Raw genomic sequence first — 15006 nt, 5'->3', positions numbered from 1 at the left:
TCCATTTATTTGACAGAGAGAGAGATCACAAGTAGGCAGTGAGGCAGGCAGAGAGAGAGAGAGAAGCAGGCTCCCTGCCGAGCAGAGAGCCGGATGCGGGACTTGATTCCAGGACCCTGGGATCATGACCTGAGCTGAAGGCAGAGGCTTTAACCCACTGAGCCACCCAGGTGCCCCTACAGGTGATTCTTGAAGGGGAAGGGTTATTAACAAAAAAGATCATTAACTGAGTTGGGAAAAAAGTTGAAGCATTTAGGAGAAAATAATCCAAAATGTACTTACTTATAGAGTAAGTAGCTCGGCACCAGCAAAAAAGGAATCGGGAATAAAGTAACATGTTAGGAAATCCTTTGAAATTCCCAGTTTATGATTTTGGCCAAAAAGGCTAAATTTGAGGGAACACCATGTTAGGTGCTGGGAACCGTAAAAAAGATATTCTACTAGGTAACATTTGTTGAACACTTACTATGTGCCAGGCAGTGTTGTAAACACTATTTGTTTATCTCAGTCCTCTGAGGCAGATAATATTCTCATTTTACAAATGAGGAAACAGAAGCACAGAGAAGTTAATAAGCAGTTCGACCAAGGTAATAATAAGTTATGAATTCAGAGTTCAGACCCAGGCAGCTTAATCTTAGAGCTGTTCTTTTAAGCACTATGTTATTGGGCTTTCCATAGTCACAGTCTTTCCTTATGCACAACACTGTTCAGTATTAATTACATGAGGGAGGTTTAATAAGGATACAAAGAACAACTGAAATCAAGGAATGAAAGGTCAGTTACTAAAGAACCATCTAAAAAGACCTGAAAGAGCATATGACTAAAAATATGGATAGAAACTTTCCATACCAAATTCTCCAAGGCGGTTTTGTGCTTAGACACATTCTGCTTATTAGTGACCCATTCTGGTAGCCACTTGCCTAATGCCTTATGGTATCTTTTACTGTAACTGGAAGAAAGGAGGAAACTATTTTAAAGCTTAGAGGAAAGAGTTTCTTAACAAGTTTTACTTCTTTAAATAGTACTTCTCCCCCAAAACAAAATTCAATGGGTAATAAATTCAATAATTGAATAAATTAAATTTCTCAAATGTTAACGGTGCCTGGAATGCCTTCAATTCAAGATTTGAGTTAACAGCATAGTGTCTGTATTTTCCAAATTGAAAATCAGGACATCATGTCTGAAAAAGAATTTTAAAAAACCCCAAAAAACAAAAAACTATTGAGAAAAACTACATAACATAAAATTGACCACCTTAACCATTGTTAAGTGTACAGTCATGTTAGCAATATACATATTGTTGTGCAGCAGATCTCTAGAACCTTTTCATCTTCAGAATTGAAACTCTATACCTATTGAACAAGCTCTCTTTTTTTCCCTTCCCCAGCCCTTAGCTGAAAGAGAATTTTCTTGATTTGAGAAAAAAATTTAAAAATTATTGCTGTGGCATGAAATTACATGTTTTATTGCACATATAAGGAGTCCCTTTCATTAACAGAAGGAAATTATATTAAATTGGAACCTTTAGAAAATCTAGGACATATACTCACTCAAGGTGCTGAGGACCGAAGTGAGCTTTCTAGTACAATGACTTCTGGGGAATTAGTATCAGAAAACTAAGGACTGACTCTACCATGATCAGTTTTTTTATTTGGAAGTAATGAGTATGATCACTTGAGATAACTTTCGTAGAAAGTGAGGCTGAAACCCAGTTTTGGTCTTCTGCTATGTAGAAGGATTATTGCTGGAAGTAAGTCTGGTAGCTTATTCTGAAAACAACAATATATTCCCTTACATTCACTCTCATCAGGCTTTTGCCCTCATCATACCAACTGTGGTCTAGTATTTGAGTATTGGCTAAAATCCAGTTATCAGTTCTTAGTCATTATTTTACTTCACCTATGAGCAGCATTTGATACAGTTGTTTACTTCCTCTTCTTCCTTGAACCATGTTCTTCATTTGGGCTTACAGGAAATACTGCTTTCTTTCCACCTCACTAGTCATTCCTTCTCATTCTGTTTTTCTGGTTCCTCCTCAAATAGAATACTCCAAGGCTTAGTCCTTGAACCTCTTCTTTATCTACACATAGTCCTTTAGAGAGTTCACCCTGCCACCTCTTTCAATATCATTTATATACTGATGATTTCCAAATTTATATGTCTAACCCAGAGTGTTCTCTTAAGTTCCAGCCTTGACATTTAACTCTCTACTCATCATCTTCTCCTGGATGGCATATATGGTTTTGGACTTAACCAGTCCAAAGACAAATTCCTGATCTTTCCCCTACCTCAAAACTACTGTGCATAGTTTTTCCTAGCTCAGTTAATGGCAACTCCTTCCTATCAGTTTCTCAGACCAGAAGCTCTGGAGTCATTCTTGACCCTTTCTTAGCCCCACATCCAATTTACCAGCAAATCTCGTTGGCTTAGCTTCCAAATAAATCCAGCATCCAGACACTTCTCTCTACCTCTTTTACTACCTTTACTCTGGTCTAAATTGTCACCATCTCTTGCCTAAATTATTGGTGATAGCTTAACTAAATTCCTTTCTTCTTGCTCCTTGCTCCTACTTCAGTCTGTTTTCAACATAGCACTATGTTAAAATGCCAGTTAGGTTATATTTCTTACTTGCCTAAGATACTCCAATGGCTTTCATCTCAATTGCAGAAAAAGTCCCGAGTCTTTTCAGTGGTCCACAGGCCCTAGACCCTCTGCTTCCCTTACATTTCTCTGACCTCTTACTACACTTGTTGCTCATTTCATTCACACCATGCTGGCTGTTTTGATCAGTTCTTTGATGTATCAGTCATTTTCTTGTGATGATGTTTTTGCACTGGCTATACCTTTTGTCCTGGACCCACTTTCCCCACGTAGCTTCATGGTAACTCTCATTCTTAAAAGTTTTCATTTAAATGACAGGTTTTTGTTAAGGCCTTCCCCCCCTTTTCCATCTCTAATGTATTTTCTCCACAGCACTTACCGCTTTCTATGCTATTGTATGACTCCTTTGTTTATTGTAATAAGCATTATACTTTAAATATTATAATCTTCTAGCAAGAGCAGGGATTTTTGTCTTTTGTTGTGATTTGCTATATCCCCAGTGCTTAGAACAGTGACTTGCATGAAATAGCTGCTCAATAAATATATGCTGAATAAATTAAAACAGAAAGAAATTAAAAGCACACTTAAGACCTAAAAGGGAATTTGACAACCCAACACTGGGTAGTTCTGGTAGGAGGTGGCTAGGATATGACTGAGTTAGAGAGGACCTGGAAGTGGAAGCTGTGACTAGGGCCTAATAGCATAAAAAATTGGGAACATGTTGGAAGGATGGGAATAGTGAATATAATGAAATTCTTAGTTATAGAAATTAACATTATGATATTGTAGAATCAGCTTAAGTCTTGGTTTTTAATTTATAGTGGTAAAAAGGAAAGGAAAGGATAGTCTGATGAACCATGGACATAGGAAAAAGTAGTTTAAATTAGAGATGGTTAAAACTAGCTTGACTATGTCAAGGAGACCATTTTTGATAAATGGATAAAGTGGTTCCCACCTTTTGGAAGGCATTAAATGCTTGGTAGAAGAGTTTTAGATTTCACACTATGGGTAATAGTATTCTATTATTGGATTTCGACTGGAAGAAAGATTTTTATGGAAAACAAGTTTTTGCCAAGATGTTTGTCACTACCATATGGAAATAGATAAAAGTGGGAAAAAGACTGGTGATAGGTTAGATTTCTTCATTTATTTATTCTGTCACAATGTTGAGTGCCTGAATTGTGCCAGGGGATAAGGGGTGACCAATCGAATAAGATCTCTGCTCTTACAGAGTTTCTGTTCTAGTTCACCTAGATGAAAATAGTCCTTGTAGTTTAAGGTGGTTGCCATGAACATAAAAAGAGTTAAGGGTCAGATCTGAGAGAAATTGCAGAAGAAAAATTGGCTGGACCTGGTGAAAGCTTGTGTGGAGTGTGAATGCATGCAGTTCTAGGCACTAACAGGCTGGTTAATAAGATGAAGAGTGGGAAGAGGCAGGAGAACCGAAAGATAAACCGAAGGTAGTGCGGAAGCTGAGAAGGGTTGCTACTTTGTGGAGAAACTATTTTTATTTTTTATATTTCAAGTTTTAAGGTTTAATGAGGTGTGTAAGTAGAAATGCTTTATGAACTGGAAACGGCAGATGGGGAGGAGACTCTTCCTCTCATACCTTAAAGTCTGCCTTTATTTCCCTATCGACCTCTCCTTCTCTCCTTTCTGTTTCTTAGTCCTCCATCTGTATCATCTTATGTGGCTTAAAATTTTTATCACTGACTTGTGGCACCTGACTGGCTCAACTGGTAGAGCATGCAGCTCATTCTCAGGGTTGTGAGTTCTAGCCCCACACTGGGTGTGGAGCCTACTTAAAAAAATCAGCTAGTTAAGCATCTGACTCTTGGTTTCAGCTCAAGTTGTGATCTCATGGGTTGTGGGATTGAGCCCTGCTTGGGGCTTCTCTATCAACAGGGAGTCTGCTTGAAAGAATCTCTCCCCATGCCGCTTGCCCCATTGGTGCACACTTTTTCTCTCTCCTCAAAATAAATAAATAAATCTTTAAAAAAATTATCACTCACTTCACATGCTCTTTGTGGTTTGACTGAAGATATGGCTGTACATCTTCCTCATTCTAGGAAGTAGGCAGACGGAGCAGCCCCCATCTGAAATATCAGTTGCTATGGTAGAATGAGAGAGTGGTGAGTTATGCTCCTTGTAATTTCTTATATCTGGGAGTGATTCATGTTGTTTTGCTCATATTTATACAACTCTTGATCTCGGGATTGTGAGTTTGAGCCCCATGTTGCATGTAGAGTTTACTTAATTAAAAAAAAATTAAAGTTTGTGAACTTCAGACTTGCATATTCTTGGGAGAATATATCAAAAAGAAATTGGGGGGGTTGTGCCTGGGTGGTTCGTCAGTTGGTGGAGTGTCTGACTCTCAGTTTTGGCTCAGGTCATAATCTCCCAGTTGTGAGATTGAGCCCCTTGTTGGGCTCCACACTCAGCACTGAGTCTGCTTGGAATTCTTCCTCTGCCCCTCTTCCTGCTTGCATGTGCACTCCCCCCAACCCCCAAATGGGTGAATAAATAAAATCTTTAAAGAAAAAAAAATATTAGAGCTGCCAATGGACTATATTTGTTTTTCAGTTTCACCTGGACCACTTATCTTTTTCTTCTTTTCCAGCAGACTTGTTAATTCTTTACTGCCTATCCAGCTAAGATTCTGTGATTGGTTGTTTCAGTTTAGTTTCTCTCTTGTACATGCCATTATTCTCTCTTGTACATGTCTATTTCAAGCATAGCTGGAGAATAAGTATATAACCAGACTGGTACTTGTAGAAATTTATGCTCAGCTGCCCCAAATGGGTTTTCAGCAGCCCTTACAAATTACAATACTCTCTAGACAGCATTATCTATTCCAACAGCTTTCAAACTTCTACCCTCCTCAAGCCTTCCGCACCTTCTTTCCCCCATTTAAATTCCTCTTTCCCTTCCTACAGCCCAGCAGGTGATCTTGTCTTCTTTTTGACCAAGAATTGGACAGGAACTGATAAATTTTTATTACCAAATCTGTAGGCATACCTACTTCTCTAACCATATGTTTTCCCTCCTTGTTGGGGTTAAAAAAAAAAGTTCCTACTTTCTCTAGGACCAGCCTCTGTACCTGTTTTCTGGATTTAATTCCCTCCACCTTTACAAAGACCTTGTAATATTATTAATCCAGTCTCCCTCTTATATTCAACTTCTCTGTCTCTACTTGCTCCTTGGCACTTAAAAAATGCTTGCATCTTTTCTTCCTTTCTGAGTTACATTTCTTAAAAAGAGAATTGTCTTTGTTCACATTTGGATTTTCTCTTCCTACTCCTGATATCTCACCATCTTTTCACCCAGCTCTCTGTGCTCTTGGCTTCCATGACACCAAGACTCTTGTTTTTCTTCTCTCAGTTCTTTCGTCTTTTCTGATTTTATTTCTCTATTAGAGAGAGCACATGAGCAGGGGCTGAGGAAGAGGGAGAAGTAGGCTCCCTTGCTGAGCAGGGAGCCTAGTGTGGGGCTTGATCTCAGGACCCTGGAATCATGATCTGGGCCCAAGGCAGACACTGAACTGACTGAGGCACCCAGGCGCTCTGTGAGTTTATTTATGTAGTTGATCTAGTATATGCACAGTGTCATGAGCACAGACTCTTACGTGGCACTGCTTGGGAGAATATTCAGAATCTACTGTAGGCATATGAAATAGAGTACAGTTTCCTTATATGTAAAATGTAAAGCCTACCTTGGGACGCCTGGGTGGCTCAGTTGGTTAAGCCTCTGCCTTCGGCTCAGGTCATGATCCCAGCGTCCTGGGATCGAGTCCCACATCGGGCTCCTTGCTCAGCAGGGAGCCTGCTTCTCCCTCTGCCTCTGCCTGCCATTCTGTCTGCCTGTGCTCACTCTCTCCCCCTCTCTCTCTCTGATAAATAAATAAAAATCTTTAAAAAAAAAAAATGTAAAGCCTACCTCATAGGATGTTTGTGAGAATTAAATGTAGTATACTTATAAAACACTTAGCACAAGACCCAACACAAAATAAACATTAAAAAAAATTTACACCCATCAGTTTGTATCAATATCCCATTTTGATCCAGCTGGTATAGGTGCCGGCCAAAGACATACTATAGATTACTCAATCACTAAACCTGGCTGCTTATCAGAATCACTTGAGCTCTTAAAAAAAGATTTCTGGGCTCAATCCCAGACTACTAAGTCACACTGGAGTGAGGTGGAGGAGGTAAGAATATGTATTTCTTACAGCTCTCTAGGTGATTCTGAGCATGATCCAGGTTTAGCAGTTACGTTATAGAAGATAGAATTGCCTCTAGAAATCATCTGAGTATGAGTTATAAGGAAAAATGTTTCTGGTGTGGAGAAAAAGGAGCCAGAAATGACATCTGTAAAAAGCCAATTATATATAGCCTTTGGGATCAATGGTCAAAGTTGTGCTGATTGCCTAAGAACAGGTCATAATGAAAGTGAAGCACGCACAGCTGAGCCATTTTCAAGGTCCCAGAATGAAAAGAGAAGCAGAGCAACTGAGCTGGTAACAGCTGCCAAAATTAATTCAAAGTAGCCATATGGGATGGGGAAAGCACTAAAAGAGCTTCAGAAAGAGTTGGTAAAAATATAAAGATTAAGTGTTAGGTATTGGAGGAAGAAAGATTAGAGGAAAATAGATGAAATAGCTGGGGATGAGTGAGAAGTGCTATAGGAAACTATCAGAAGATAATTGTTACTAAAGAAAGAGATAAAGAACATATGTCTTGGAAGAGAGAAAGAAATGTTTCATGAATGATAGTAAACACATTTTAAGAGATTAATATGGGAAAGGCCAAAGACAGCGTGCATAATCAGCCAATTATAGATCGACTTCAAATCCCAGAGAAAAAAGCATTGCAGAAGAGGAGAGGGAAACTAAGGCCTAAGGCAATGAAGTTGATAACAAGGGGAAATAAATGAGGGAGTTTTGAAGTTAAGTTATTGGAGGATAATTAGAATTATACAAATACGAATAAAGTACAATTTAAGGTAGAAAACTATGTATCACAGAGAGTGTGGAGCATGAAGATCTAGGGAGTCATTCAGCAAACATTTACTGAGATGGGTGCACAGGGATGAGTGAGAGACACAGTCACTGTTCTCATGGAATTGTCATTTCTGATAAACCTTGGGAGTAGAAGACAAGGTGACATTCTTATTGGAAGTAGGACGGTGTGTGATAAAAGAATGTTTAGTTTTTGAAAGGATTGAATATGAGGTTCTTACCAGCGGACTTGAGTCAGGCAAGGTATTTTGAGTATTGTGGGTTTTTGAAGGATATGTTGGAATCTATCTGATAGATGTAAATTAGGCAAGGGCATGGGGTTGTGTTTGTGTGCACACGTGCATCTGTGTGCGTGCATGTCTAACACATACTTCTTATCCCCAAAGAAATTTGATAGAGAAATTATTTGAGATCTTGCATATTGTAAAAAAGGGAGTTTTGGCAAAAGTCTGAAAGTGACCAAAAGGGACCTGTATAGCCAGACAATGAGAGTCCTTTCATAAAATAATGATTAAATAATAATTCTTAGAGTTTATGTACTATTACCTGTCTGGAATATATTTAGGGGGGAAAAAGTATTCCTATAGCATTGCCAATTCCAACAGAGTTTTTGTGGTAAAGTGAAATGTCTTTTTCTGATCATGCATGCAATAGTGAGAACTTAAATTAGTTTCAGAACAATTGGGAAGTTTTATCAGAGTCATTTAAAGGTAAGCAAATTCATGTTAGAATACCAGAAAATTAAAACTATGAGGAGGAATAATCAGAAGGGAAGCCAAGCTTCCTTTTGAAGGTGATGAGATGGTTGAAGTATTAAAGAAGTGAAGACTCTCAGAGGGTTAAAGCCAAAGGAGTTAAAGAACTGACTAATGAGAAGCTTAAAAGGAAAGGAAGACAAAGTTGAAGAAATTAGTGCAAATAAATCAGAAGCCAAATAGGAAGTCTTCATAAACAGACTCAAGATAGTAGAAAACATAAGATTAAAGCCAAAATTAAGTCATTGCTTTATATTAGATTTTGCAAGAATACAAAAAAAGTTTCATGTTAGCTGAAAACACATTCAGATTTCCTTGAAAGGATAACATTGAATGTTAGAAGGATTCTTTATGAAAATATTTTAGAAGCTAGGTAAGAACTGAAGGGGGTGATGAGGTGTATATATGGAGAGAAGAGACATCAGACGCCTATGATATTGCAATGTCAAAAAGATGAACAGATTAGTAGCAGACATCAAGAGTCTGAAAGTGAGCAATACTGTAAAATTGCTGTAGAGGGAAGAGAACTTCTGGGTTTAATGATCTACCAGCTGGGCTCTGCTGAGATCTTTGAGCAAATCCTTGGCACCTCTGTTCAAAGGCATGTGGAAGGTGTGATAACTTGCACAATGAAACTACTGTTAATAGGAAGTGAGAGAAATTGGGAACTGGTACTTGCCGGTAATACGAAACATTAAATATAAGATTATTGTGAGACTCCTGCTGGAAAGATTGACAGGAATAATAGAGAACATGAGATGCGAAGGGAACACTGTGCCATAAGGGGGAGTGGGGTCTGAGAAGCTAACTGAAAAATTCTTCATGGCAAAGGAATGGGGTAGAAAATTTATTATGCTTGGAGTAAGTAAAGACTTATCTAGACAAGCTATGATTTTCTCTTTAATACCATGTAAAATACATTATTCCAGAGCAGCTTTTGAAATGTGAGGACTTGATATATATGCCATGGGATCAGCATCTCCGTTCTCAAAAAAGAATATTGAAGAGAAAATTAAAATGATAAGAATAAAGCAGTACTGTTCATATAATCGTGTACTATTTTTGTGGTCTATAGACTGAATTTTCTTCCTCCATTAAATTTTTTTTTAAGTATATAAGGATACAAAAGAGACAGTTTAGGGAAGCTGAGCACTCATAGCCTAGCATTTAAGAACAGCATCTCTCTAGCAATTTAAAAAGCAAGTAAAATAGAGTGTAGAGAAGTTGGAATAACATCATAAAAATGGATAAAAAACAAAGTCATGCTAACTTGTTGAAAACAAGAAAAAAAGATGGTTATGTTCTTTGGGGGGGCAAAAAAATGCAAAGAAAAAGGAGGGGGATCCTGAAAATAAAGGAAGTGGGAAAGAATGTAAACACAGGCTAATTACAAATGATTGAAGAGTAGTTCTTAGTGATCAGCTGCTGAAATTGGTATCAGTTTCTCCTGCTACCTCTGCACCTTTCCATCAGTGATCTCACCATTAGTCCCCTTGGCTTTAATTGCCTTTCATATGCTAATCAGCCTCAACTCAGTGGTGCAGAAGCTCCAGCCTTTTCCAGATCTCTTTTGGGGTGTGTCACAAGTGCCCTCATATTAAGCAGGTTCAAACCTGAAAAAAATCATTCCCCCACTTCTTCCCACCCCAAGTCTATTTTTCTTGCTTCCCTACTGGGGAATATTCCATCCTTACTCATTTAGTGTCCTACTTTAGAAATCTAAACATTGTGCCTGGTGTTTCTTCTTTTACCGCTGTTATCTAATCAGTCAGCAAGATTATTCATTCATCCTCTTTCATATTTCCCACATATATTTATTTCTCTGTTATTCTATTAGTTTAGACCAGAGGTTGGCAAACTTTTTTTTTCCATAAAGGGCCATATTGGAAATACGTTAGGCTTTGCAGGCCATATGGTCTTTGTCACAATCACCATAGCTCCAGCAAGAGATAATATGTAAATGAATGGATGTGGCTGTTTCCCATAAAACGTTATTTATAGACACTGAAATTTCCATTTCATTTAATTCACAAAATATTATTCTTCTTTTGATTTCCCAACCATTTAAAAATGTATAAACCATCCTTAGCTTGACATCCCTCCCAAAACAGGAAGCAGGCCAGATTTGGCTCACAGGCCATAGTGTGCCCTTCCCTGGCCTAGACCATCATTTTCTTACCTGAAATGCAACAGTGGTCTCCTGCTCTCCTACTTTCCTTACCTGGTCTCCCTCGCTTGTCTTGTCCCTCCAGTCCATTCATCACACTGAAACCAGGTTGCAAATTGGATCTCTTTACCTTGCTTGAAGTCCTTTAAAGGTTGACCATTGCCATTGGAATTTTTTGGCAAGACCATTCATAATGTGGACCTTGCTTACGTTTGTAGGCATATTTCTTGTTATTTCCTTCTGTCTGTTACAGCTTCTTAGAACTGTTTGAAGTTTTTGTAATGTGTAGTATTTTTCACTTCAGAGTTTGGACACATGCCTCGAATATCTTTCCTCCTTACCGTCAGCCCACTTCTACCTGGCAAAACTTTACTCTTCCTCCTGGACATATTTTAGCTATCATCTCAGAAGCCACCCTTCATTCCCCTAAGACATTTCATCTAAGGAGTTAATGTTTCTACTAAGTTTTCCTGTCATGTCTGTAGGACCTAATAATAGCATTTATTTTACTGTATTATAATTGACAAGTTACTTGACTGCCTCTCCGAAATAATAAAACTTCTTGGGTGCCTGGAGTTTGTCCATTATTTTATCTCCAGTTTCATATCCAGTCCCTGTAATACCTTTGGCATTTTCATTTCTATTTTTTTGCATTAAAAATTTGAGAAACAATTTTTATATCATAAAACTTTACATTTTAAGATGTACAGGTCAGGTTTTTTTCTCCAGTTCAGTTTGGTTTTTAATAAATTCACAGTACTATGCAACCACCACTAATTCCAGAACATTTTCATCACCACCAGAAGAAACCCTATGTTCTTTTGTGACTGGCTTCTTTTACTTAGCATATATAATGTTTTTAAGGTTCATCCATACTGTTGCATGTACAAGTACTTCATTCCTTTTTATGACTAAATATCAACATCATATTTTAAACTTCATTCTTCAAAGCTACCAGGACTCTAGGGGAAAAAGAGAGAGGGACTCCTAGATTGCCACTTCTGTTTCAACTAGAACAGGTATGCTTTCATTAGTTATTTGTTATGGATAAACTTTCACTTGAAATTTGAAAGTCACTGGCTCTCCGTTTGAAGAGTATACTCTTCTTATGGCTAAAGGACTTTTTCTCCAATCTTCTTTATCACTGTTTTTTCCCCTTTATTATGTGCTATAACCAAACAGTATTTTGATCAGGACTTCATATGTGCCTCATGCTTGCTTGCTTGCTTGCTTTCCTTCTTTCTTTTTTAAAGATTTTATTTATCTATTTGAGAGAAAGAGAGAGATATCGAGAGACAGCACAAGTTGGAGAAGCAGACTCCCTGCTGAGCGAGGAGCCTGATGCAGGACTCAATCTGAGGACCCCAGGATCAGGACCTGAGCACCGAAGGCAGCTATTTAACAGAGTGAGCCACCCAGGCGCATCATGCCTCATGCTTTCTTTGCTCTTTAACATTTCTTATGCAATCCCCTCTATCTAAAATGTCTTTTTCTACCAATTTACAATTTTACTTAGCCTTCATAGCCTAAGTCCCTTCCATAAAGTTTTCCCTGATCACATCAACTAAGATTCATCCCTGAATTCCTACAGTAATTATACTGCTTTAGGTGCTGCCTTGTCTACTGATTCCTTGAGGCTGCTCTCATGTTTTCCAGTTGTTTTATATTCTACCGTCCAGTACCTTGGCATAGTAATTTTTTAAAAATGAGAATGAAAGTGACATGGTCTTTAGAAAAGGAGCAACCTCACTCCTGGGCATTTGTCTCAGAGAAGTGAAAACTAATGTTCATGTAAAAAACTGTACATGATTTTTCATAGCATCTGTATTTGTAATAACTAAAAAGTAGAAACCACAAAAATATATAGTAGTTTAATTTTTTTAAAAAACAGTAGTACATTCATATCATGGAATACTACTCAGCAATAAAAAGGAATGAACTATTGATATATGCAACAACTATGTGTTATGCTGAGTAAGAAAAATCTTAGAAGTTCACATGTTGGGGCTCCTGGGTGGCTCAGTGGGTTAAGCCACGGCCTTCAGCTCAGGTCATGGTCTCAGGGTCCTGGGATCAAGCCCCGATTTGGGCTCTCTCTGCCCAGCGGGAAGCCTGCTTCCCCCTCTTTCTCCTGCTGCTGCTCTGCCTACATGTGGTCTCTCTCTCTCTCTCTGTGTCAAATAAATAAATAAAATCTTTTTTTTTTTTTAAGATTTTATTTATTTATTTGACAGAGAGAGATCACAAATAGGCAAAGAGGCAGGCAGAGAGAGAGAGGAGGAAGCAGACTCCCTGCTGAGCAGAGAGCCCAATGCGGGACTCGATCCCAGGACCCTGAGATCATGACCTGAGCCGAAGGCAGCGGCTTAACCCACTGAGCCACCCAGGCGCCCTAAAATCTTTTTTTAAAAAAAGATCATGTTACATGGTTCCATTTATATAAGATTCTTGAAATGACAAAGTTGCAAAGATGGAGGACAAGTTAGTAGTTACCAGGGATTAGAAATGGTGTGAGGAAGGAGGATAGATTTGAATATAAAGGACAGGATGAGGGACATCTTTGTGATGATAGAGTATAGAGTATTCTGTATCTTGGTTTTGGTGGTGGTTACATGAATCTGTACATATGACAAAATGACATAGAATTAATGCTTACATGTTGTACCAATGTCAGATTCTTGGTTTAGATGTTATTCATGGTTATATAGGATGTACGCACTGGGGGAGTTGTGTGACAGGTACATGGGACTTCTCTGTGTTGTCTTTGCAATTTCTTACAAATCTATAATTATTTCAATTATAAAGCTTTCTCTTCAGAGATTGAGGAGGTATTTATCATAATCATTTTGGTACTCATGGAGCTGCTTCTGATCAATATGAATCTGTAAAGTTACTCTTGAGGGTGACAAGGGAACCTGTTTGTAGCGATATTTTAGTTGCATTTACCAATTCAATGAAACCTTTTTTAAGCAAGAACTGGTACAGTAGTTCTTTGTGGGTGAATCCTAGCTCTCCAAAGCCTTTTTAAAAAATTTTTTTTAATTAAGTGCTGAGCCTGGGGTGTCTGGCTGTCTCAGTTGGTAGAGCTTGTGACTCTTGATCTCAGGGTCATGAATTGGAATCCCATGTTGGGTGTAAAGATTACTTAAAAAAAAAAAAGATTTAAATGAAGTTCTATGCCTTAATTTGAGTCATATTTTGGTATACTTCTAAGTTCTTACTGTTCTTTTATATTGGCTCTTGAAGGGCAGTGAACACAATTATAGGTCCTGTGTAGTATATGTTATCTTATGGGAGCTTAATAAGCATCAGTTATTTTTGATTTGCCATTAACTGATTCAAATAATTAATTCTTTTCTTAATACAGAGTTAATAAGAGGTCTCTTCTGGTAAGATTTTGAAAAATCCCATTAAGCAATATTCAACTCAAACTTTTAAATGTTTGAAAGTTAATAGACTATATAGTAAGTAAAATGAATATCCTTTTACAAATTTAAAATGAGTATTACAAAATCAGAATTTTTCTCTTAATTCTTTTTGTAAAGGAGTGGATTTGTAGAAGTTAAGAATTTTTCTTTAGCATTTATGATCAAGCTCAAAGTGCATATGAGCCAAAAAAAGGAAATATGAGCAAAACTGTATATTCTATAGTAAAATGAAGCTTAATTTTTTTTTCAGGTTAAACTACAGAGCAACATATCATATCAGATGGCAGATATACATCATTTAAAGGGTAAGAAACTTAATTGCAGATTAAAGATAAATAAAGTTCACAAAATGTCTAAAATCCTTAAGAATTAAATAGTTAGCAAAATGATATAAAATTTTTTGAACAGAGTGATTCCAAGGCTTTTATCCTTCTGTCTTAAGATAGAATAAAAGATTATAATGTTGCTTTATATATAATAAATACAAGTTAAAATTTGCATTTAAATCTTGTGTGGTAGACTGATTTCATGCAATGAAATGTTGTTAAAAGAAGCATCAGAGAAAATTGAGCTGTAGCTTCAGAAGCTATCAGATTTCTAGGGAAAAGGTTAAGGGATAATCCCTTTGTACTGTTTCCAGCTGCTAAAATAATCCATTCAGGTCTAGAGGAGCTTTGGACAGGTCCTCCATGCTTAGTGTTTTAGATACCCTGGGAATAGAAAGAAACTTAGAACAGAAAGAAAACTTGAAAAGAAAGAAGCCAGGAAGGAAGCATCTGGGGGATTCAGTTGGTTAAGTGACTGCTTTCGGCTCAGGTCAAGATCCTGGATCCCAGGATCTAGTCCCACATCTTGCATCGGGCTCCCTGCTCAGCAGGGAGTCTGCTTCTCCCTCTTTAAAAATAAAAAAAAAAAGGAAAGAAATAAAGAAGCCAGGAAGAAACCTGGAGCTGTATGTATATATTCCCCCCTTAGGTGAAAAAATATATCACTAAAGCTTTTATAAAAAATAATAATAGTTAAGGAGAATAAACTCTA

At 37.6% G+C, this 15006-nt stretch overlaps 1 protein-coding gene across 2 annotated transcripts in view; it reads left to right on the top strand.

Moving 5' to 3' along the window:
* GOLM2 (golgi membrane protein 2) overlaps window positions 1-15006 on the top strand; it is a 105840-nt gene that overhangs the window by 18564 nt on the left and 72270 nt on the right. For both annotated transcript variants that reach the window (XM_082735336.1, XM_082735335.1), the window contains exon 2: window positions 14219-14273. In XM_082735336.1, coding sequence (XP_082591462.1) covers window positions 14219-14273 — 55 coding nt within the window. The remainder of the gene's footprint in view (window positions 1-14218; window positions 14274-15006) is intronic.

This window comes from Mustela nivalis, assembly GCF_964662115.1.
Source record: "Mustela nivalis genome assembly, chromosome: 6".
In the NCBI taxonomy this organism is placed as follows: Eukaryota; Metazoa; Chordata; class Mammalia; order Carnivora; family Mustelidae; genus Mustela; species Mustela nivalis.
The sequence above is the reverse complement of the archived record's forward strand: the minus strand, read 5'-3'. Positions and strand labels throughout refer to the sequence as shown.